The sequence below is a fragment of the Chelonia mydas genome, chromosome 11, assembly GCF_015237465.2.
Source record: "Chelonia mydas isolate rCheMyd1 chromosome 11, rCheMyd1.pri.v2, whole genome shotgun sequence".
Lineage (NCBI taxonomy): Eukaryota > Metazoa > Chordata > Testudines > Cheloniidae > Chelonia > Chelonia mydas.
The window spans coordinates 64057778-64081771 of record NC_051251.2 but is presented as its reverse complement, the minus strand read 5'-3'; the positions used below and the strand labels follow the sequence as shown (position 1 = coordinate 64081771).

General features: G+C 44.3%; 1 protein-coding gene across 14 annotated transcripts in view; it reads right to left on the bottom strand.

The window, feature by feature from the left end:
• UNC80 (unc-80 homolog, NALCN channel complex subunit) overlaps window positions 1-23994 on the bottom strand; it is a 192723-nt gene that overhangs the window by 28883 nt on the left and 139846 nt on the right. For all 14 annotated transcript variants that reach the window (XR_006284891.1, XM_043525302.1, XM_043525308.1 and 11 more), the window contains 9 exons: window positions 21994-22132; window positions 19978-20074; window positions 13962-14132; window positions 13642-13734; window positions 11384-11419; window positions 10780-10998; window positions 5727-5927; window positions 2974-3097; window positions 1023-1148 (listed from right to left, as the gene is read on the bottom strand). Coding sequence is in view for 13 of the 14 variants with exons in the window: in XM_043525302.1 (XP_043381237.1) it covers window positions 1023-1148; window positions 2974-3097; window positions 5727-5927; window positions 10780-10998; window positions 11384-11419; window positions 13642-13734; window positions 13962-14132; window positions 19978-20074; window positions 21994-22132 (1206 nt within the window). In the remaining variant the exon portion in view is untranslated. The remainder of the gene's footprint in view (window positions 1-1022; window positions 1149-2973; window positions 3098-5726; window positions 5928-10779; window positions 10999-11383; window positions 11420-13641; window positions 13735-13961; window positions 14133-19977; window positions 20075-21993; window positions 22133-23994) is intronic.

Here is a 23994-nt window from a genome sequence, read left to right as displayed (position 1 = left end):
TATGGATGCCATCTCCGGTTTCATGGTAAACGGGACTGTGATGTGCTTTGATGCCTTGGCTCTATACCCCTCTTTCCCATAACACCCCCCATACTCTGAAAAACCTGTCCCAGCGCTCATCTGGATGGTGGACGTGCCACTCATTGGTTAATTATAAACTGAAATGTCTGTTCCGCAGGTGCACTAGTCCACGGGCACAATATTCCCGAATGAGGTCATTGTATCTTCTGACTCGCTGAAATACAGATTAGGGTCAGGAAACATGCACCTTCATTCTGCCCCTGTGTAGCTCTCTATTCCCTTTGTTTTCATGCCAACACGGAGGTATAAAGCATATGGAAGCAGACAGGGTCCAAGTGCACATCGAATAGCTGCCTGCAAATGTATTTTAAAAACCTATTCGTGTCCAAAATAGTAAACATATGGCACTGAGCTGAAAAGGAATATACTGATGAAATTCCTCCCAATGGGATCACCGTGTGTTCACTATTCTTGACAGTCAAGGATGATATTTGATAAGCAGTTTAAAGGCCAACCATCAGTGTGCATTTGGGCTTTTTTCTCTTCTATGTATTGCTTGCACAAACAGCGCCAGTTTGGTACTGGCTCAATGGGCCCAAATCCCACTCAGTAATCTCAATTACGCAAATGACTCCCCATTAAGTTTGGTGGGGCTGCATGGGGATGACCTAGGATAGGATTGTTCACAAAAGGTAATAGAAGACTTTCTGCTCAGTTCCTAGATCCTGAGAGGAATCAAAGTATGGAGCTTGATTCCCAGCTGGTGTAATTCAGCATAGCTCCACTGACATCAGTGGTGTTACGCCAATTGACACTGGTTGAGGATCTGGCTGCTTATTAAGACCTGAGCTCCGTTCTGGTGCTCCAAACCTTGACCTACAGAGGAGAGCTGACATTTTGTTCCACAGTTTTTGCCCAGCTGTTGCAGAAAAAAGAGCACCTATGAGTTGGTGTCTCAACCATAAGCTAAACGGGCCTGATACCAGGCAGGGCAGGCACACCTGTATCTGCAATGCTACAAGCCGGACAACAGCTGTGCTGAAGGGCAGAGGTGGCGAGAGATAAGGGCTGAGATGAAGAAGGGGTAATCCATCAGCAACACTGGAAGGTCCTACTACTCCCATCACCTGCAATACAAACAAAGCACATCACCAGCACTGACTACTGCAATTCCACCCATGGCATACCCTCCAACATTTGTGAAAGAGAAACAGGTATACTTCAGACGGTGTGCGACTGGGGTGCTCGGGGAGCAGGAGTGCCTCCGAATGCCTCACGGCAGCTGGGGCCACAAAGGAGAAGGGATGGTTCTAGCAGGGAAAGGGTGGAGAGGATAGGGAACCTCTACAGGGAAGCCAGAGGGGGTGGACAGAGTGCACAGGGAAACTGGTACATTTCATGAATGTACCCAGTACCAGCCCTGAGTAACCAGCACTGGACTGGTAGAATAGGTAGAGTTGGTGGGTATGCCATGTAGCTACTGTATTCCATGGGAAAATGTAATACAAGCAGGAAGTTTGCAATTAACTTGTAACCCTTTTCCTTCCCTTGCTGATCTCTTGGAAGAATAATGTCCTGAGGTTGATCCAGTATTAGCCAGATCCAGGCCCAGTTTTGTACAATGTTCAGACTCTCCGTAAGCACAATGTTTTACTGGGGACTCTGGTTTGTAAAATTAACTGAACTAACCTCTCAACCCACATGACAAATTTAGGCTTAAATTCAGAGGTGAAAACCCTCTATTCTTTTCATCTAAAGGCTTCCCTATGTTCCTGGCTACCATTTTTGGGGGGGCTGTTTGCTGCTATTGGTGCAACACTGAGTAGTGTAACGGGTCAACTTTTCAAAGCTGGCTCCAGACAAAAGGTCTCCAAATAGCCATTGAGCAAACATGGCACAACAACGAAGGAGCCACTAGAACTCCTGCCATTATTGGAGCTCCCCGCCACCCCCTTGCGTTGTATGTAAACGCTCTGTGGATCCGGAATGAAGATAAAAATGTGGATGAATGCCAACATGGCCAAGGTAGAAATGTGTTTTTATTTTGTTTTTAAGCTCTTCGGCGCAATCACCGACTTCATCAGCTTTTCCAAAGCATCAAAAAAAAAAAAAAAAAGGCCACACATTTTCATTCTAGAACTCAAAGTCGATATTTTTAACCCAGATGAAACTAAAAATGCTACTATATCCATTTCCCTCAATATTGGTATTTCTTCCAACTCAGATTGAAACATCCTCTGCTGGCATAAACGGTCATAGCTCCATTGACTTGATACTTCCTAGGTATCATGGTCTTAGAAGCAATATTACATGTAACTATTGCTTATCACTATCAAATGGTCAGGCAGGCTCCAAGAGTTCTGGGCTTACCATCTCTCTAGTCACGAAAACCACAAAAGCTGTCTGTGCTCAAGTATAAAACACACACCAACATTATTGTGTATTCATTAAGGATGAGAACTGAACATTGTACACAAAAGCCTGCACTAGATCAAACCAGGGACATTACAAATGGCAGAGTGAATCCACTCATGTAACCCTCTAACTAGCCACTCAATGCCCTTTTACAGAGCAGTAAAGTTTCCTTCCCGGCTATAAACTGAAACTGCCCCTAGTCCCACCCTCCCATTGCTACCAGGTGTGTGCAGTCTCCACCACCCCACTCTCCAACTTGCAGCCCTCAACTCTCAGCGCAACATGCAGAGGTGGATTTTCAAAGTGGTGTGTGGGAAGTAACACAAATAAATCACTTGACCCTGGGGATCAGTCTCTGTATCTTCCCATGCACTACTTTAAAAATGTACCTCACTATCTCTAGTGTCACCTGGGAAGTCTGCTTGCACAGGTGGATAGGTGACAGGAAAAGGGATCAACTTTAATCTTCAGTCCAGAAAAGTCAACAGCAGAATGAAGCTTAGCAAAGGTTCATAATATTGCCACTTGGCTACTCACCAGATTGACACAGACATTGATCAGTGACCTAAGGTGAGGCAGGAAGGATATGATTGGCTGCCTCTGAAGTGTCAAACAAACCCCTTCAATCAAATTGCTGGCAGGCTCCCACTCAACCTGTCGCCTGGAATACAACAGTAGGTGCCGTTAGCTGTTTGGCTCCCCCACCAGACACACCGAAACAAGGTGACTGATACACGGTGACTCCAACAAGGAACGTTTAAGACAGCAACGACATCCATGATGGCAACAAGGTGCATTCCAGGGGTAACAGTTTTACCCACGTTGTTCAGAGAACACATTGGGAGTTAGAGATGAGACTGGGAAGGTAGCAGAGGCACTCCTGCCCTGCTGGATTAGTGACACAAAAACCGTCACAACAAAAACAGAGAAAGAGAGAGAGAGAGGATGAATGGATTGGGATTCAAACCCCAACTTTTCCCCTTTGCAAGCGAGCCTGTGAGTGCAAACTGGGACATCCACGAGACAGCCAGCTCAGATGAACTTGTCTGATGACTGTTGCTTGCTTTACACTTAGGGAAGCTGTGCTGCCATTGCGGAGGCAGACAGACACAGTCATTCCACTCGGGCTTGTGAAATCCCTGTTGATTTAATGTAGACTTCACCACAAAACCCTGAGTGGAACAAACTCCAGCACTTAGGAATATCTCCTCCCCCACTATTGCACAGCCTAGTCTGCTACATTGTGGGGACTCCCACTTAGCCTGAGCCCAGAGCACAGACATACGGAGCACTACAGACCTCACCTTCTGCATTCCCCCCACAGCAGGACAGAACCAATAATCTGCCCTAACTACATCCCTTACTGATTGCTTTTTCCTTTATAGTGATTTTAGAGTCTGTAAAAGGAGCCAGATTGAGAGCCCTGGAGACAGAAGATCTCTTTTACCAGTTACAACACAGGCAGCATCAATGTGCTTCCCATGCCCCTGATCCCCAGAGGCTGTCTCTTTGGATGGGAGTATACCTCCCAAGTCTGTGCGGCAGGGTGAGTAATCCCTGGATGCTGGGGGCAAGGATGAGGCAGACACTGCGTTACTAGAGGATGTGGTACTACTGAATCAGATTCCCAGTCAGATTCCATGGTAGACTCCTTAAAAGGCTCCTTCGCCCAGGGAGTATCAGGTACGCAGTATGTAAGCCAGATACTGTACCACAGATATATACCTGGGGACACGTAGGTCAATCCCTGTCAGGATTTCCCCAAACAGGAACGCCCTCCAATAGCGAACCTGTGATCTGACGCATATACCATCCAGATCAGACTCAGACTCCCATTTCTGAGCTGGACACCTATAGGAAGCTGTTCAAAACCTACAAATGGGTCCAGTGAGTCCCAGTGGATCAAATGGCCTGCTCCTTTAAGCAGCAGCACTGAGCTGGACTGGTGCTTGCAGCCCTGCTCACCATGTAATAGGCTGACTGGCCAAACTATGTGAAAGCTGGTTCGTGCATTTGGGTCAGCTGGTAGAAGGAAGGCGAGTGACCCAGCAGCTCCTCCTGTGCCTGGGCCTGTCAGAAGGCACGATTCTAGTCAGGTGGATTTGTACAGGTGCAGCTGGAGTTACTGGGAGGCTATGACAGGGGTTCCAACTGCTCAGCAACCTGTGAACAGGTTACAAAGAGAGGGGGGCTTTTGGGAATTTGTTTTAAAAACCCTGGGCTGCTTTTTTGGACCCAAGATGAAGAAGGGATGGTAGAAAAGACAGCAAGATAATGGCAAAAAACAGCACTGGCAAGATGAGGCGGCATTAAAAGTGGGCCCCAATTCCCTGCCAGGGCAGGGTTTTATAAAAAAGGTTTCTTTTAATGAAGGGAAATTCAGTAGGAAGGCGGGAGAAGAGGGGCAGGGAGAAAGATCATATCTCCCCATCTCGCTTGGTGCCTGCGGCACTCCTCATGATCAGAATTTCAGATGTTCTACAGTGGGATCAATGGTATTTGAGAGAGAGTAGTTCAGTCTCCATACCCTTCCATCCTTGGACTCTCAGCTAACACTACTAACAAGGTTACCAATTCAAGGAAACTGTCATGGTGGTTTTTGCAATGTGGACATTTGTCCAGAAGGGACCGGACCGAGACCACCAACTCCTTTGACACAGGCCACCCAAAGGCCATCAGATGGGAATTTTTATGCTACTAACCTGGACTGGAGTCACATGACTGAGGTCGAAAGGCCCCATGTTCAATTATCATTCCCTGGAGCCTCCCATATTGCTTCTTGGATGCTGCTTTCACCATTCACCGGCTAGAGGAGATTCCTAAACTCATGTCTTCCATTGCCAGGTGCATTTGAATGGTACTACAGGCCAAGACTATTTTTGATCGTTTGAACAGAGCCTTATAGGATTGATATTGTAACCACGGACTTTAAAAATACTCTTCCCATAATTTAACTTTATGTTTTTTAAAACAGCAAACGTAAAAGACACAGAGAGATAATGAGAATCTTTATAGCCTCAAGACTTATTTTGGGAGAGAGGGTGGTGTTAGATTTCCATGATTTCTTATGGGTCATTCTCAGTAAAATATGCATTTCCTCTATTGCTGCCCGGAAGCCGGCACCAAGAAAAATGGCGACATAAATATACACCAACAGGAGAAATGCGTCTTTGTTTTGTTTTGCTGTAAAAATTCAGTGCAGCATGACACTGTCAATAAAATGACATACCCTTACTTCAAGGCTTGCAACATCAGAAACGGACCCAAAGGTTTCCGTTACACCTGCTCACCTCAAAGTAGGCATCTTGTGAATTTTATTGAACATACGATCCAATCGCTTTAAGATGAGGATAAGGGCAGGTCTCACGGCCTCGGCTGTCCAGTCGGTGATGGGCAGCATCTCCATGATGTAGCGCCGGAGCCCGCGGCTTTCCATCGTCTGGGTGTCATAAGGTGCCAGCTTCAGAAGGGAATGTGCAATTTCTGCCAACCTAAAATTATGGCTTGTTAAGAGGAAAATCTGATACTCTGCAACGTGAGCTTCTCCACCGCCTGATGGAGGTATCACCAATCTCTTTTAACAGAAGGATATTTGAGGTAAGAGCACTGCAATTTAAACTCTTAGGTCAATGATCACACATTTCTGGCCCCTTAAGAAGCTTCTTGTGGAACCAATATTTATTCATGTTCATGTATGGTATATAAGGAATACATCATCATGTATATGTTTATGTGGATAGTAGATTGGTAAATTGCACCAAAAGGAACATAAAGAAAGGCTAGTTCATGTTATTAAAACAGTGGTATCATAGTATCTGTGTTCAGTTGATAATAATATATAATATGGGCAATCCCAGTGAAGGGTCTTTGCTAGCTTGCTGCAATCACCTGTAATGTGTCAGTGAAGCTGGAGTGGTTTGTCTTTTTGTAATGTTACCAGGTCAATATAGGGGGACGACTACGTGGATTTTTGTGCAATTTAGATGCATTTAACTTTAAAAAATAATGTGGTTCACAGATCCATGTAATCTGTGTTATGTATAGGATTATTTCTCCCAACATGCTTCATTTTGTTTCTCCCACTAGCCTCACTTATTACTTTTTTGGCTCTTTCTGACTCTCCCAGATAGCCATGCTTATGGGGTTTCAGTATCTCCCACTGGCGCCCCGGCAGCATTTACCTCATGCTTGGAATATGAAAAGCAGTTAAACAGATACTTGAAGACTTGCTGTAATTTTTTTTTGATATGCTGAAATTGACACATTCCCACAAAATGTTTCCATTTTGACAAAACTAAATTGTCCAACAGAAAACTGTTCTGTTGAAAACTGCTCAACTAGCTCTAGTAACAAGAAAAAGGAAAGGTGAATCTTGGGGACCAGTACTGTGCGTTGGAAGGGTATTTCCTCTTAGGTCCACTCAGCGGGCCATCAAGGGAAAGATGGGGAAAAGGCTCAGGAAAAAGTCTGAAGAAAAAACAGCCATAAAACATACACAAAATATTGTTTGAGGAGAAAGAAATTATATCCTGAGGCTTCAGGTGCTTTTCTAGCTCTGTCTCAGGCTGAAATTAATGTGCTATGTAATGGCTGAAGGATACTAAAGCAGAGATACAGCTCCTAGCAGGAAGCCATAACCCAGATAGGTAGGGAATGTACTGTCTGAAATCTTGTTGCTGTGTAGTGCCAAAATGCCACAGCTCCTTAACTCTGTGAAATCCACCTTTTGGAAGCACTGTCATTCTTGAATGACTTTAACTTATGGTTAAACAGCTCAGCACTATTCCATATTTTTTCTGCATAGGTAGGGATTATTTTGTGGTCATTTATAATATTATTAACAGTGTGGTAATAGGGATTTGAAAAAGCCCCATGATCTTCTTTTACCTGCACATTAACAAAAATCTCCGCCTCCCCACCCCCGCCCCCAGTCATATATTGTTTTGGCGAAGGTGATTGGGAGTTTAGATCTACACAGAGAATCCTAATGGCTATCAGCTTTTGTGGCTGAGTTTCTTACTTTTGATTCAACAATGGCACCTGAAATAAATCCAAACACATTCCCTTTGCTGTTTAGACACCCTAAGCATGGATCTGCTTTTAATGCAAGTTGGTTAGGCAAAATAGTCACCTACTGTATCTTGTTATATGTGACTATGATCAGTTTTATCTGGCAAGCTTTAAATTCTAAAGACAGTCTATAGTGTACAAGATATTTAAAAAAAATCTTTGTAGCTGTGATTTGTTCTTTGAATCTGAGACTGGATTTTCCCATCCCTTCCTCAGAACAGTCCACTAAAGCTCCAGGGACCCTCACAGCTCTCAAAGGGGAACCCTCAACATTTCCACTATAAATTCTTTGGAGAAAAAGATGACCCACCATTTGATTTCATGCTAACTATGGATGAGACTGTATTTGTTTCAATCCCAGCAAGCCAGTCATTTCTAGCACTGAAACCGAACCAGCAATTTCCTGGAGCAGTAGAGGAGTCACATTACTCATAGCTAGCTTACACTGTGACTTCAGTGATTCAGGCCCTCAGCTCCATTATGATAACTTCTGATCTCTTAAGGACTTCCACCTTGGAAAACAGGCAGAAATGTCCATGAGCAGTTTTACCACCTACTCCCCTACTTCCTGATTCATTATAATCTTTCAACAAAATTCACTGATGACACTGTTAAGTCATCTGATGAACGATACAAAGATGGGCTTAGTTCAGTGACTCCAACACATACAAACTCATGAAAATAAAGTTTCCATATTAGTATAAAACAGAAAATAGTCCCAGCCTGTGCAAATTGAGACACCTTATACTGTGTGCAAAGGCAAAACAAGGATATCAATGTAATATGGAAGATCCACACCCCTCACTTAATGTTATGCTATGAGCTAAATCCTTGCATTGGATGTACATTCCTGAGGCTCACTGAAGTCAATATGAAATATTTGGAGAATTTGTACTGCAACAAAATGGGACCATACAAATAATTATTCCTTCCTATTTTTGATATTCTCTAGCACTTACTTTCCAGAGAAGAATATATTACAATGATCTACACACTGCCAGACCACACATGTCCACCTGTATTTAAATCAGTTTATGTTCCGGCCATGCACCACACAAGAATTTCATGCATCTACTGTAAGAAGGAAGTCCTGTGTTGAAGAGTTAACCGCTAACCACTAAATACGACTCTCTTTACTGTACAGAAAAAGGCATTCTGTTCGGATCGTACATAAAAAATGGAGGTGAAATTGCAGGAATTTGCAAAACAAATTCTAAATTAATATTACACAAAAATATTGTGATTTTCATCCAGAGACCTCTACCTATGAAAGAAGCTGTCCGGCAAATTTTTTGGGATAGGTTCTGCATCCCACTGCAGCACCTCTGAATGTCTCCAGTGGTGCAAATCATCCATAAAAACCACAGATCCACCTTCTGAGGATTCCCTTTGTGTAAGGGGAATCTCTGGGTGGCACAGAGCTGGACTGGTGGGTCTACACCAGCCCCCATACCCAAACCTCCAGTGTAAGGGTGAAAGGATATCTGATTGGGGCCTGGATATAACTGGCTGCCAGAATGGCCCTTTGGGACTGTGGGCAGCCTGATATAATTCAGAGCTCTACTTTACTCTGGAGATCAAGCCAGCCCCAGGAATGGGGGAGCAGAAGATTGGTTTAAAACCATCTTTGCTCCCTTCCCAGTGAATCTGGCCTATCAGTATTTAGTCGCTTTTAGTTCAAGGAACAATCCTGAAGCGTCCAATGATATCCTCTGAAAGCATTCAGATACCCTCAAGTTATGGTGAGAGCTACATTAAAACTGCCCCATATTAGTCCTGGTTTTCATTGTATAACAGGATACAGTACAGACAATTATATAAGAACGACCACACTGGGTCAGACCAAAGGTCCATCTAGCCCAGTATCCTGTCTTCCGACAGTGGCCAATGCCGGGTGCCACAGAAGGAATGAACAGAACAGGTAATCAAGTGATCCATACCCTGTTGCCCATTCCCAGCTTCTGGCAGAGGCTAGGGACACCATCCCTGCCCATTCTGGCTAATAGCCATTGATGGACCTATCCTCCATGAACTTATCTAGTTCTTTTTTGAACCCTGTTATAGACTTGGCCTTCACAACATCCTCTGGTAAGGAGTTCCACAGGTTGACTATGCGTTGTATGAAAAAGTACTTCCTTTTGTTTCTTTTAAACCTTCTGCCTATTAATTTCATTTGGTGACCCCTAATTCTTGTGTTATGAGCTTCCTTGTTTACTTTCTCCACACCAGTCATGATTTTATAGACCTCTATCATATCCCCCCTTAGTCATCTCTTTTCCAAGATGAAAAGTCCCAGTCTTATTAATCTCTCCTCATACGGCAGCCGTTCCATACCCCTAATCATTTTTGTTGCCCTTTTCTGAACCTTTTCCGATTCCAATATATCTTTTTTGAGATAGGGCGACCGAATCTGCACACAGTATTCAAGATGTGGGCATACCATGGATTTATATAGGGGCAATATGATATTTTATTACCAGGGATCACTCCGAAAATACCTATGCGATCAGAACACACCTGCAGCGCAGATAGAACCAAAAATACCCAATAGGATGTCTTTCCACCTGCAGATTATTTTTCATTATTATATCAAATATTATACATGCCCCACCCACGTGGAAAAATAATGATCAAGCAAGTACATGCATGTTTTAGTGATTCTCGAGACAACTGCCAACTTCAGCAAAGTACTTGATAGTATGAACTTCTGCCACTGTTGTGAGTTTATGAAATCTCCAGGAAATGCACAGGGAATCAGACACAATCTAGGGAACACCGAATACATTTTCTGCAAGACTCTGCCAGCGTGACAAGAGTAACTGTTCGATAAGGAAGGAGACTGGGCTTCTTAGAACAAAAAAAAAAAAAAAAGCAAGTGGTTACTTTTGGTTTTATGAAAAATTAAGAGTCAGGGAATGAAAATGGCAAATCCCTGAGATGAACCCACTTCCCTATATGTCTGTGTTCAGAATTCTCCTCCCTCTACGTTCATAACTCTAGCACACACTTTCCACTCCTTAGGGTACTAGAACTTGCTGTCTTTCCCCATCCCCTCCTCCTCATGTTTCATCTCCCTTTTTGTGGAACTGAAGCAAGTTGACAAGATATCCTGATTGGAAGCCTACTGAAATAGCCCGTTCTCAAGGCTGAACGATGTAAATTGCTCAGTCAGCCTTGCCCTTGGAATTGAATACAACATCCTGTATACAGGGCGTGCATTTCTTCACCGTTATACAGACAAGCACACATAGATTTGTACAGCGAGTGGAGTACCTCATGTGAGACTTAACATCCAGCAGCTCCAGGGAAGTTACCCTGGGCTCTCCAGCCAGGTTCTGCAATATCTTCAGCCTAGGGCCACAGTGCTTATAGAACTCAGTGCAGATATTCAGTAGGGACTCCCTGGGCCTCCTGAATTCCTCCCTAGCAATTCGCTCGTCCAGCTCCTCCCGGGGGAGACCCTGGCCTTCCTCCAGCAAGTGAAGGTTTTCCCTGGGGATTAAAAAAAGTGAGGGTGTATGATGTATAGCTGGAAGATGACACAAACAACTTGGTAAATGAGGAGATTGTAATGAACCCCTCCTCCATAACAGGTAGGGCTGTATTTCGGTAGGTAATCACTGCTCTGCAAAAGGAAGACAAAGCAGCTGGCGTTTGTAGTAAGGAGAGAGAGAGAGAGAGAGAGATAGAGTGCGATTGTTACCTCCAGGACCCTCCTGAGAATTAGCTTTGTTTAAATGAAATACCTTCTGCTGGTTTCCCCTGAAACAGCATCCCTTGTCTCAATTACTGTAAGTGGAACCCGATGAACTAGGAATCCATCTCGGAGGAGTTCATCACAAGATGCCAGGGAAAAGGGGTGTAGGTCTTACTGTACCTGATAAAGTGTAGTTTGGCTCCTTGATCCGGGTACCTGGGAAGTTGAAAATGCAGACACTGTGATTCCAAATAGGAATTCAGGAACATCAGAATTGCCATATTGGTTCAGATCCTCTGTCTCACAGTGTCCAGTATCAGATACTTCAGGGGAAGGTGAAAGAAACCCCACAGTAGACAGATGAGAGCTAGGCTGCTCCCCAGAAAAATCTCATCCTAATCCATAATAATTAGAGATTGGCTTAAACCCAAAGCATGAGGTTTTATATCCCACTCAAAATTTTTTTTTAAAGTGTTTACTATTGTCCTTTTTCTGGGTTACAAGACAAAGAGAACATAAGCTTTGTGTTTTTGGAGTCTACATCATCTGGTATTTTGCATAATTTTATCATGCCCCCTCTTCTTCATCTCCTTTGGAGGGTAAATTATCCCAGTTTTTTCAATCTATCTTCATATGAGGGCTGTTCCCTTCCCCTAATCATTCTCATTGCCCGTCTCTGAACCCCGTTGGTTCTGCCATAGCCTTTTGACATATGGTGACCAGAACTACACACAGTATTCCAGGTGAGGGCATATCATTGTTTTATAGAATGGCATTATCATATTTCCCATAACTGTCTACCTCCTAACATTTTATTTTGTGAGAACAGCTCTCAACTAATGGAGAAACTCTTCTAACATGAGTTGGGGTTTTGTTTTGTTGTTGTTGGGTTTTTTTGCTTTTGACTCCCAGGAAGAATAGTTCGGAAGCTGGAACAGTGATCAAGTCTTGTATCACTAGACTCCTGCTGTCACCACTGAGTTTCTGTTATGAGGAAAACATCACAGAGAAAACAAATTTGAAACGTGGAGCTTTAGAAAAAAATATTTTGAATTGTTTTTAGAATACTGAAAATTCTCTATCAGAAAAGTCTGGAGATTTCAGCCAAGAAGATTTTCCAACCACACAATATCAGAGTCTCTAGACAGACAATTTAACAATCTGTCAGACACAGTTTTACTGTAATTGTAGTCCAATTTTTGAAGACTAATAAAATGAGCATTGGCTAAGATTTTTACTACCTTTGTATCCTACTTTTAGACTGCAATCAGTGGATCAGTGCCTCAATCCCACGGCTTAATGCACTGATTTCACGGACTGGACTAGATTTGTGCCCTAAACATATACATGTTGTCACACTGTGGTATGGAGGAGTAGTGTGGAGAACTGGGGTTGTATACCTAGCTAGTTCAATGTGGGGAGAAGAGATAGGGACCAATCTAGATTATCTTTAGAAAATGGTTCTCTTTATTTATATGCAGCCCTTGGGGCTAGTCTGGATCATCCATTGCACATACAAACACAACATTTGCCATCTAAACCACACAGATACCGCAAGGGAAATAGAATTCAGAACAGAACCTTTTGCTACAAAAACACTGGCTTCTACCGCTTGCATTAAAGGAGAATTTCCCTTAGCTGTTGGTAATACCTGGACTTGTAACCTCTTTGTAGGCTAGCAACGTGACAACATAGAATCTGATCACAGAAACGTGTAACGTATCCAACAGAGAGATACGTTAGCCAGCCGTGCACTCCACACAGATTCATAAATCCAATTATTTGTACCAGGCTTTTGTGCCTGTGCTTTTGTGCCTCTCTACAATGTAATATCCGGAGGTTTTGTGCCTCTCTACAATGTAATATCCGGAGGTTTTGTGCTCACAGCAGCCTCATGTGAACTGCCTTGCCATGAGTGATAGAGCAGTGTAATGGGCGACACCTCCACTGGGTTTTAGTTAAACAACCCTTCAGACTTTCCTTTCCTTATTTCCTTCCTGTTGTTTTCAAACAAAGTAGGAAAAAACAACACATCAATATCTGCTCTCTCCTGCATTCTGTGCCACCCTCTCCCTTGCTGTCTCTGCCTAGCAGCAAAGGGAACCAGATAAAGGCAACTGTAAGAAGATGATCATAAAGGAAAAGCAGCAAGTAAACTAGTGAAAATGCAAATCCCCATTCATTTCAACTGGAAATGCAGTACGGTTCAGTCACATTGTCCTAAAATGAGAATCCAGGATTGGGCTGTTGCTTACTTAGCAATTCATTCTGGGGCTTTGTTTTCTCTTCAGGCCTTTTCATCCTTAGTGACTGATTGCTCTCTTCCACACATAGTGCCTTCAGAACTGTTCCCAGAACACAGAACAGACCGTGCACTTCAAAACTCCAACAGAGGCTAGTGGGAGCAATGGATTGAAAAGAAAACCCAATGGAATTACCTAGTATTCACCCCAGCTGACATGGTGTGGTTGGCTGTTGTGGCTCCTTTATGGCCTTGGTCACACCTGCTCATTTGAGGGGCAGTCATGGGCCTGTACAGAAAAGATCAATAACATATTGAAGACAATCTCTCAGAACCAGACTGGCTCTTCAGCCATGACCTGGTAAAACACAGTGCTAATTTTACCGAGGGTGAGCGCGGCCACTACACACTAGCACGCTATGTGTGCATCGCAGCTTCACAGTATGCAGTTCCCTGGACTCAGTTATCCAGCGAGTTACAAAGTACAGTCTGTAGTCTGACTGCCACAGGGGTTACCTGGTGAGAACTTCCACGCTGTACAAGAGGGCCTGCAGGGAAGTGGCAAGAGCAGCAGTAGCAGCAATCTCCTCACGAGCAGCTGGCACCGTCTCCACTTGTGAGGTCTGCGTCTTCAGTTTCTGCAGGTAACAGGGAACCAGTGCTTCCAGGACCATCAGCATCTGGAGGCTGGGACAATAGACACCACACAACCTTGCTAGAGAGGAGTGTGCTGCACAGTGAAATTCACTTCAGGCAGAGGTTTGAGAGTCCAAAGGCAACCCAAGGGCCACTGGATCTCACCTCAGGCTGTGATTTCATGATATCTCACTAGCTAAACAGGGTTGGGCCTGAGAGGTACTTGGATGGGAGACCCCGCTGAAGGAAATCCAGGTGGTGCAGGAAATGAATACAATACAATTAATTGGTTTCAAGACAGCACCTTTAGTCTGAGGATCTTGAAACCCTTTACAAAGGTGATTGAGTTATACCTGTTCAAATATAGGCCTAGAGATGCCATGCAATTGTGTAACGCCCTAATTTGCATATCTGGTTCATATGTATTCTCTCATTCCAATACACTCATTTTCCCTCCCAAAGATTCCTTTTCTCTCAGGTTCCCCTCCTGAATTCCCTCCATACCTGCTTCTCTCTGTTTCCCCAATTCTCCTCCCCTCTGTGTTTGTCTGCCTCTTCTCTCTGGCTCTGCTCCTTCCCTCACGTTCCCCGTCCATGACCACAGAGACTCTAAACCAGACAGCGGTCCCTAACCTTCTTGTGGCTATAGATAGATGGCTAGAGTGACTGCCTTTCTAGTGCTGCTCTGTCCATCATGCTGCCCAGGGCTCAAGCCATATGGCTGTTGGCAGCTTGGGAGCTGTGCTCTATGAAAGGCGCCTATGGGTTGAGAACTCTTCGGGGTCTCTATGATTTAGAGTCCCAGAGCAGACATCCAGGACCCTAACCACAAAGCATCTTCCCCATACAGATGCCCTCCTTGACCAGTGAAAGTGGTTAGACAGCAGCAGATGCTTGAGGGCTTGGGTATGTTCCAGGTGCCAAGGATGACTGAACTCAGCTGAGTTTCCTATCATCATGCCTATGTTACTGATGGCGAACAGCAGAGCAGCTAACAAAAGGAGGTTGCCTGGGATCTGCCTGAGAGGAGGTACGTTAAGGGCTGCATTAAGGAGGCTGTGTTGGTGAGTATCTGAGTGTTTGTTGTGAGGACAGTGTGACTCTGTGCTTGATTGGTTGTTTGAAAAGGGTGGGAACTGGGTGTGCTTTGTTCCAGGTGAGCCTTAAGTGGACCTGACTGTATAAAAAGCCAGTCAGTTGCAAACCAGCAGAGCAGGAAATCTGTCCAGGAGCAGCTAACAAAAGGAGTTTGCCTGGGAGTTCGCCTGGGGAGAGCCCACTGCGGCTTACATCTTGCTGGATTCTCTGAGTAATTACTACAACTCCTGAGGTAGCTCGTAGAAGGAAGGTAATATGGATGGGGGGTGTTCAGCTGTTGTGACCTGCACTGGATGTGCTATGTTTGTCTTTCTTCCACAGGACAGATGCGACTTTGTCTGTACAAAGTGCAAGCTGGTCTCCATACTGGAAGAGAAGGTTCAAGGTTTGGAGCAACAGGTATCGACCCTGTGTTGCATAAGAGAAACGGAAGATTTCCTGGACGGATGTCAGGATAGGCTTCTACGGGCACAAGGTTCTGAAGATTCAGAGCAGGCTGCACATCGGGGACAGAAGGATGGTGAAGAAATTTGGCATCATGTGACCTCCAGAAGAAAAAAGGGGAACGTCCATGTACCAACAGGGCAGATACAGGTAAGTAACTGTTTTCATGTTCTCTCCACAGGTACTAATGCGGAGAGTGGACCAGATGATACGTCTGAGGGAAGGGAGCAGAAAGAGACTCCGCTGATTGGAAGGCATGAGATGCACTGTCCTAGGGTTGGGGGTTCCACGACCACCACTCACAAGAGAAGGAGGCGGGTGGTGGTGGTCGGGGACTCTCTCCTCAGGGGGACTGAGTCATCTATCTGCCGCCCTGACCGGGAAAACCGAGAAGTCTGCTGCTTGCCAGGAGCTAAGATTCGCGATGTGACGGAGAGACTGCCGAGACTCATCAAGCCCTCAGATCGCTACCCCTTCCTGCTTCTTCACGTGGGCACCAATGATACTGCCAAGAATGACCTTGAGCGGATCACTGCAGACTATGTGGCTCTGGGAAGAAGGATAAAGGAGTTTGAGGTGCAAGTGGTGTTCTCGTCCATCCTCCCCGTGGAAGGAAAAGGCCTGGGTAGAGACTGTTGAATCGTGGAAGTCAATTAATGGCTACGCAGGTGGTGTCGGAGAGAAGGCTTTGGATTCTTTGACCATGGGATGGTGTTCCAAGAAGGAGTGCTAGGCAGAGACGGGCTCCACCTAACAAAGAGAGGGAAGAGCATCTTCACAAGCAGGCTGGCTAACCTAATGAGGAAGGCTCTAAACTAGGTTCACCGGGGGAAGAAGACCAAAGCCCTGAGGTAAGTGGGATACTGGGAGGAGGCACGAGCAGGAGCGTGTGAGAGGGGAGGGCTCCTGCCTCATACTGAGAAAGAGGGGCGATCAGCAGGTTACCTCAAGTGCCTATATACAAATGCACGAAGCCTGGGAAACAAGCAGGGAGAACTGGAAGTCCTGGCACAGTCAAGGAATTATGATGTGACTGGAATAACAGAGACTGGGTGGGATAACTCACATGACTGGAGTATTGTCATGGATGGATATAAGCTGTTCAGGAAGGACAGGAAAGGTGGGGGAATTGCACTGTATGTAAGGGAGCAGTATGACTGCTCAGAGCTCAAGTATGAAACTGCAGAAAAACCTGAGAGTCTCTGGATTAAGTTTAGAAGTGTGAGCAACAAGGGTGATGTCGTGGTGGGAGTCTACTATAGACCACCAGACCAGCGGGATGAGGTGGACGAGGCTTTCTTCCGGCAACTTGCAGAAGTTACTAGAACGCAGGCCCTGGTTCTCACGGGAGACTTCAATCACCCTGATATCTGCTGGGAGAGCAATACAGCGGTGCACAGGCAATCCAGGAAGTTTTTGGAAAATGTAGGGGACAATTTCCTGGTGCAAGTGCTGGAGGAACCAAGTAGGGGCAGAGCTCTTCTTGACCTGCTGCTCACAAACCGGGAAGAATTAGTAGGGAAAGCAAAAGTGGATGGGAACCTGGAAGGCAGTGACCATGAAATGGTCGAGTTCAGGATCCTAACACAAGGAAGAAAGGAGAGCAGCAGAATACAGACCCTGGACTTCAGAAAAGCAGACTTTGACTCCCTCAGGGAACTGATGGGCAAGATCCCCTGGGAGAATAACATGAGGGGGAAAGGAGTCCAGGAGAGCTGGCTGTATTTTAAAGAATCCTTATTGAGGTTACAGGGACAAACCATCCCGACGTGCAGAAAGAATAGTAAATATGGCAGGCGACCAGCTTGGCTTAACAGTGAAATCCTTGCTGCTCTTAAATACAAAAAATAAGCTTACAAGAAGTGGAAGATTGGACAAATGACCAGGGATGAGTATAAAAATATTGCTCAGGCTTGCAGGAGTGAAATCAGGAAGGCCAAATCACACCTGGAGTTGGAAGGCCAAATCACACCAGCTAGCAAGAGATGTTAAGAGTAACAAGAAGGGTTTCTTCAGGTATCTTAACAACAAGAAGAAAGTCAAGGAAAGTGTGGGCCCCTTACTGAATGAGGGAGGCAACCTCGTGACAGAGGATGTGGAAAAAGCTAATGTACTCAATACTTTTTTTGCCTCTGTCTTCACGAACAAGGTCAGCTCCCAGACAACTGCACTGGGCAGCACAGCATGGGGAGGAGGTGACCAGCCCTCTGTGCAGAAAGAAGTGGTTCGGGGCTATTTAGAAAAGCTGGACGAGCACAAGTCCATGGGGCCGGATGCGTTGCATCCGAGAGTGCTAAAGGAGTTGGCGGAGTGATTGTAGAGCCATTGGCCATTATCTTTGAAAACTCGTGGCGATCGGGGGAGGTCCCAGATGACTGGAAAGAGGCTAATGTAGTGCCCATCTTTAAAAAAGGGAAGAAGGAGGGTCCTGGGAACTACAGGCCAGTCAGCCTCATCTCAGTCCCTGGAAAAATCATGGAGCAGGTCCTCAAGGAATCAATTCTGAAGCACTTAGAGGAGAGGAAAGTGATCAGGAACAGTCAGCATGGATTCACCAAGGGCAAGTCATGCCTGACTAATCTAATTGCCTTCTATGATGAGATAACTGGCTCTGTGGATGAAGGGAAAGCAGTGGACATGTTGTTCCTTGACTTTAGCAAAGCTTTTGACACGGTCTCCCACAGTATTCTTGCCAGCAAGTTAAAGAAGTATGGGCTGGATGAATGGACTATAAGGTGGATAGAAAGCTGGCTACATCGTCAGGCTCAACGGGTAGTGATCAATGGCTCCATGTCTAGTTGGCAGCTGGTATCAAGTGGAGTGCCCCAGGGGCCGGTCCTGGGGCCAGTTTTGTTCAATATCTTCGTAAATGATCTGGAGGATGGTGTGAATTGCACCCTCAGCAAGTTTGCAGATGACACTAAACTGGGAGGAGTGGTAGATACGCTGGAGGGTAGGGATAGGATACAGAGGGTCCTAGACAAATTAGAGGACTGGGCCAAAAGAAATCTGATGAGGTTCAACAAGGACAAGTGCAGAGCCCTGCACTTAGGACGGAAGAATCCAATGCACCGCTACAGACTAGGGATCGAATGGCTCGGCAGCAGTTCTGCAGAAAAGGACCTAGGGGTTACAGTGGACGAGAAGCTGGATATGAGTCAACAGTGTGCCCTTGTTGCCAAGAAGACCAATGGCATTTTGGGATGGATAAGTAGGGGCATTGCCAGCAGATCGAGGGACGTGATCGTTCCCCTCTATTCGACATTGGTGAGGCCTCATCTGGAGTACTGTGTCCAGTTTTGGGCCCCACACTACAAGAAGGATGTGGAAAAATTGGAAAGAGTCCAGCGGAGGGCAACAAAAATTATTAGGGGACTGGAACACATGACTTATAAGGAGAGGCTGAGGGAACTGGGGATGTTTAGTCTTCAGAAGAGAAGAATGAGGGGGGATTTGATAGCTGCTTTCAACTACCTGAAAGGGGGTTCCAAAGAGGATGGCTCTAGACTGTTCTCAGTGGTAGCAGATGACAGAACAAGGAGTAATGGTCTCAAGTTGCAGTGGGGGACATTTAGGTTGGATATTAGGAAAAACTTTTTCACGACGAGGGTGGTGAAACACTGGAATGCGTTACCTAGGGAGGTGGTGGAATCTCCTTCCCTAGAAGTTTTTAAGATCAGGCTTGACAAAGCCCTGGCTGGGATGATTTAGTCGGGGATGGGTCCTGCTTTGAGCAGGGGGTTGGACTAGATGACCTCCTGAGGTCCCTTCCAACCCTGATATTCTATGATTCTATTCTATGATTCTATGGTAAAGCAAGGCATAGAAGGGCTAGGTGACCTGCCCAAGGTCACACATCATGTCTGTGGCAGTCAGGGACAACCCAGGTCTCCTGACTCCCACTCCCAAATCATTTCTGTACCAGTGCCCCAGCAAGGTGTTAGGGGAGGGACAGTGCTTGCTGCTGGAGGTGCTTTCTTTCAAATGAGATACAAAAACAAAGTCTTGTCTGCTTGTATTTATTAAAGCTTTCTTGCAAGAATAGGGCTGTAATGATTTAACAGCCAGTTTTAACCTAGGTAATTGCCAGAGACGTGCTGAGTATACAGAGGTTTTATTTAAATTCCCAAACTTTTCACTAGAGAACATTACAAATACAGCACCTTTCACCAACTTTAAACTCTTATTTTTCTTTTTAAGCGGAAGAAGATTGTGAACAGACAACACTTCCTTCTAAAAACCAAAAAGCAGCCATGCTTGGAATCCTCTTGCATAATCTTTACCTCACACCCCAAGCTATTATTTTTCCTTTCCAAGCATGCATAAACTAAGACAGAAACCAAAGAGATGTTACCTTCTAAATGATTCAGGAGCATATGCCACCACAGTTACACACAGTTTGATGGCTTCACTGATAGAAAAGGTCAGATCCTCATTCCCATAGCAGAAATCTGAGGGGATGAGAATAACTTATGCAAATGGTATAAATGGAAATGGAGGCAAGTGGAATTCATTCAAAGGGCGAGCATAAGGCCTATACACACTTAGGTCCTAGTTTGAATCTCACCCACTGTCAATGTACTCTGATTTGCACATGAAAATAAAGGTTTTAATGACAAGTTTTGTTTCTCAGCTAACTGCCATTTTACTAAAAATTAACATCAAATGTGACACTGACCACGTGGGACTTGTTTCACCCCCTGAAAATCAGGTCACTTTTATTTAAGTGCCTATATATGGATTTACGGCCAACATTTTCAAAAGAAGCTAGCAATTTTAGATATTTTTTTTCAAAAGCACTTAAGTCCCATTTTCAAAAGTGACTCAGGCACTTAGGAGCCTGAATCTCATTGAAAGCCAATGACTTAGACTCCTAAGTGGTCAGGTCATTTTGAAAATGGGACTTAGGTGCTTTTGAAAATATTACCATTCAGTGCCTCAGTTTTTAGGTTCCCAACTCAAGACACTGCAGAGAGTCCAGATTTTCAGAGTGTGGATACTCAGCACTTTCCAAAATTCTCTTAGAATGTCCCAAGTTGGACACCCAAAAATAGAGGCAACCAAAATTACTGATCACTTTTGAATATTTGGGCCTTATGGGCCAGCATTTTCAAGAATTCAACTTTCATTAAGGCACCTATATGAAGGCCAGATTTTCACAAGTGCTCAAGTACCCTGGGACTCCCTTTATGACACTTATGGGCAGATTTTCAAACCAGTTCAGCACACAATGCCCCCTTCTGAAAATCTGACTACTCATTTAGGTTTCTGAACTCTTTTGAAAATCAAATTCCAATTGTGGGTGTTGAGCATATGAAAATCTGGTCAGAGGTGTCTGAATTGGGCAACAAAGTTTGAATTTTTTGCCTTATATTCTCATTTTAAACAATAAATCTGGGATTTTCAAAGGTTCCTAAGGGAATAAGGTGCCCAACTCCCTTAGGCACCTTTGAAAATCCAGCCAAGGAGAATTATAGAGCTTTTCTGGTCTAAATCTCTTTTAAAACTTAACAGGTTGAGAAATGCTGTATTGTACAAATTGCTCCTGAAAGAGCAACACAGTATCAGAACCCCTTAATTATTTCATATGGTAATTAGTGGTACTGCTGTACAATACTGCTAAATCCCAGAATATAACCAACCTTTCCTGTAAATCTCAGAGGGCTTCATGGTTCCTTGAATCCCACATTACTGGGATACCAGTAATGAACAGCTTGTGTATAAGGTGAACCTAACAGTCTAAAAATAGCTGAAAGGTCCATACAGTAGCAGCAAACATTATTTCCCCACAAACAGCAAAGCAGCTGCATTGCTAAATGTAGCATCCCATTGCTTCTACTACTGAAGGAAGGGAGGATCCTTCATGTTTCTGAATAGCCCTAGGTAATGTCTTTAGAGATGGGCCAGAACCAAAACCCCAGAGCTGTACACCAGAGAACTGCTGATTGGTGTCCATGTCCATCCTGGGGATCTGATGCCTTTGTTTCTTGCCAGCATGGAGCAGAGCAGGGGACTGCATTGATTTTGTCTGCATGATGCAGCCTGTTTGGGATCTTTGTTCTTTACTCCCCATTGACAAAATTCAAAATGCCAGTGGCTGGTCTCAAACTTTCTCTCTCAGCACAACAGAAAATGCTTTTCAATGAAATAAATAACCCTTTATAAATAAATAAATAAATATAATAAATAACCTAATGGACGACTGTGACAAACCTAACCTTCGCAGCTGGGTAAAGTGTAAGAAGCTGGTACTGCTGCACTCAAAAACAAAAAGCCTACAGCAAATATTACTGGGTCAACATATTAGATACTAAATAAATAATCATGTCTCTTGAATACAGGGGATAACAAAAGGAAGATTTGCTATTACCTAATGATTTGAGAGGCTTTTCAGCTTTCACCAGCTCTAAGATGTCCAAAATGTCAGGTGTATCTCCCTCTAGGGACTGCAGCAGATCAAACAGGCACTGAGCTGACACTCCTTTGCTGGGTCCATTGTTTGTAGCATCCTGTTTAAATGACACCCATTTATTATTGATTTTTTTATTATTTTATTTGCATCCCAAGTGTCTTCATTTGCAGACAGAAACAGTTCAGTTTTAATCATGAGTTCATAGCATTTACAAGTTTAGTTCAGGAGTGTAATCATATAAAACAATATGTGCGCTGTATATGTGCGCTTTGTTCTCCAAACAAAGGTAACGTGGTCTGGAAATTGAGTCTGGAAATTGTATATCTTTACTTCCAAAGGGTTCATTCAAGTGCTGCCCTCTGAAGTAATGGTGTCACAGATACTCAAGGTCCCTAACTCCCTCTGGGCCTTTATATTCACAATCATAGAATCATAGAAATGTAGGATTGGAAGGGACCTTGGTAAGTTATCTAGTTCAGTCTCATGCACTGAGGCAGGACTAAGTATTATCTAGACCATCCCTGACAGGTGTTTGTCTAACCTGTTATTAAAAAACCTCCAGTGACAGAGATTCCAAAACCACAATAGGTGACTTGTTCCAGTACTTAACTGTCCTTACAGTTAGGAAGTTTTTCATAATGTCTAACCTAAATCTCCCTTGCTGCAATTTAAGCTCATTGTTTCTTTTCCAACATAAGATTATAGAATGGATGGTCACATTTTATATTAAGGTTCCATTTATAAATAGTTTATAAAAGGTTAATAAACAGTTAATCAATTGCCAGAGTCCAACAGGTGAATAGGTTGCTTATAACCATATATCATGTCTGTACCATGCTTATATCAGCTATTAATCATTTATTAACTCTTTATAAACCACTTGAAATAGGAATTTAATATAAAGTATGACTGAATTTATCATACTGGATCTGATCATTAGAAATATAGATAGTTGGGTTTGCAATGACTGGGAGAACTGCATAGTGAATTGCCTGCAGGAAAGGCAGGAGAGAAGTTCTGGAAGCCAAATTTAGGCTGCTAGGTAAGAGAGTGGAGGTTCTGGACTTTAATCCCTTACCTAGCAGAGTGAAGAGAGAGTGAATAAGGATAATGGAAACAGAACATTACATGTGATTTTTGTTCTATAACACAATTTCTAAAGTTAACTTAGCAGTCTAACCCTCTGTCTCAATAAGTTTCTCTCACCCCTTTTTGCAGCATTTCAACCAAGCCTATTGCCTGTCTCTTCCCAGTAACTGGGGTTCTCTCCCTCTCTCCCTCAGTGCAAGAGGATACCATGACATCATCTGAAAGGAGGGTTCCAACTATGGGATCATTTTCATCCACTCCAGTTGGATATTTTCCTTCCCTGAGACTTCCACCCTCCTCAATAGCACAGAGGCTGTCAGACAGGGTGTGAGACGGTTCTACTGTGTGCTGGAAAGTCTCATCTATGTACCTCTCTGTCTCCCTTAGCTCCTCCAGTTCAGCCACTCTAGTCTCCAGAGCCCGTACTCGGTCTCTGAGGGCCAGGAGCTCTTTGCACCAAATTCACACATATACCACCTGGCCATAGGGCAGGTAATGCTACATGCTGCATTCAGTGAAATGAACTGGATAGCCCCCCCACTCTGCTTCTGGGTTTGTGCATGCATTGTTTTTACGCCTGCAGCTTTTTTTGTTTTGTTCTGGAGGTTTTTTTTTGTTGGGAGGGCAGGTGGTTATTGGCATAAGTTTAGAGTAGGTTAGGTATATCTGGATTTCACGCTCCCTCTCTAAACTCCTGTTTGCTAGCTCCTCTGGTCACTGAGGAGCTGGTTTTATAAATCCCTGTTCTCCCTGAGTAGCCCTGCCCCCTGGTTAACAGTTAAATGATCCTAAGGGGATTAGTGTAACAAGTACATTGCTCTTGATTTCCATGAGAATTCCAAGCATACAGCTCCTCTTTTTCCCAGCTGC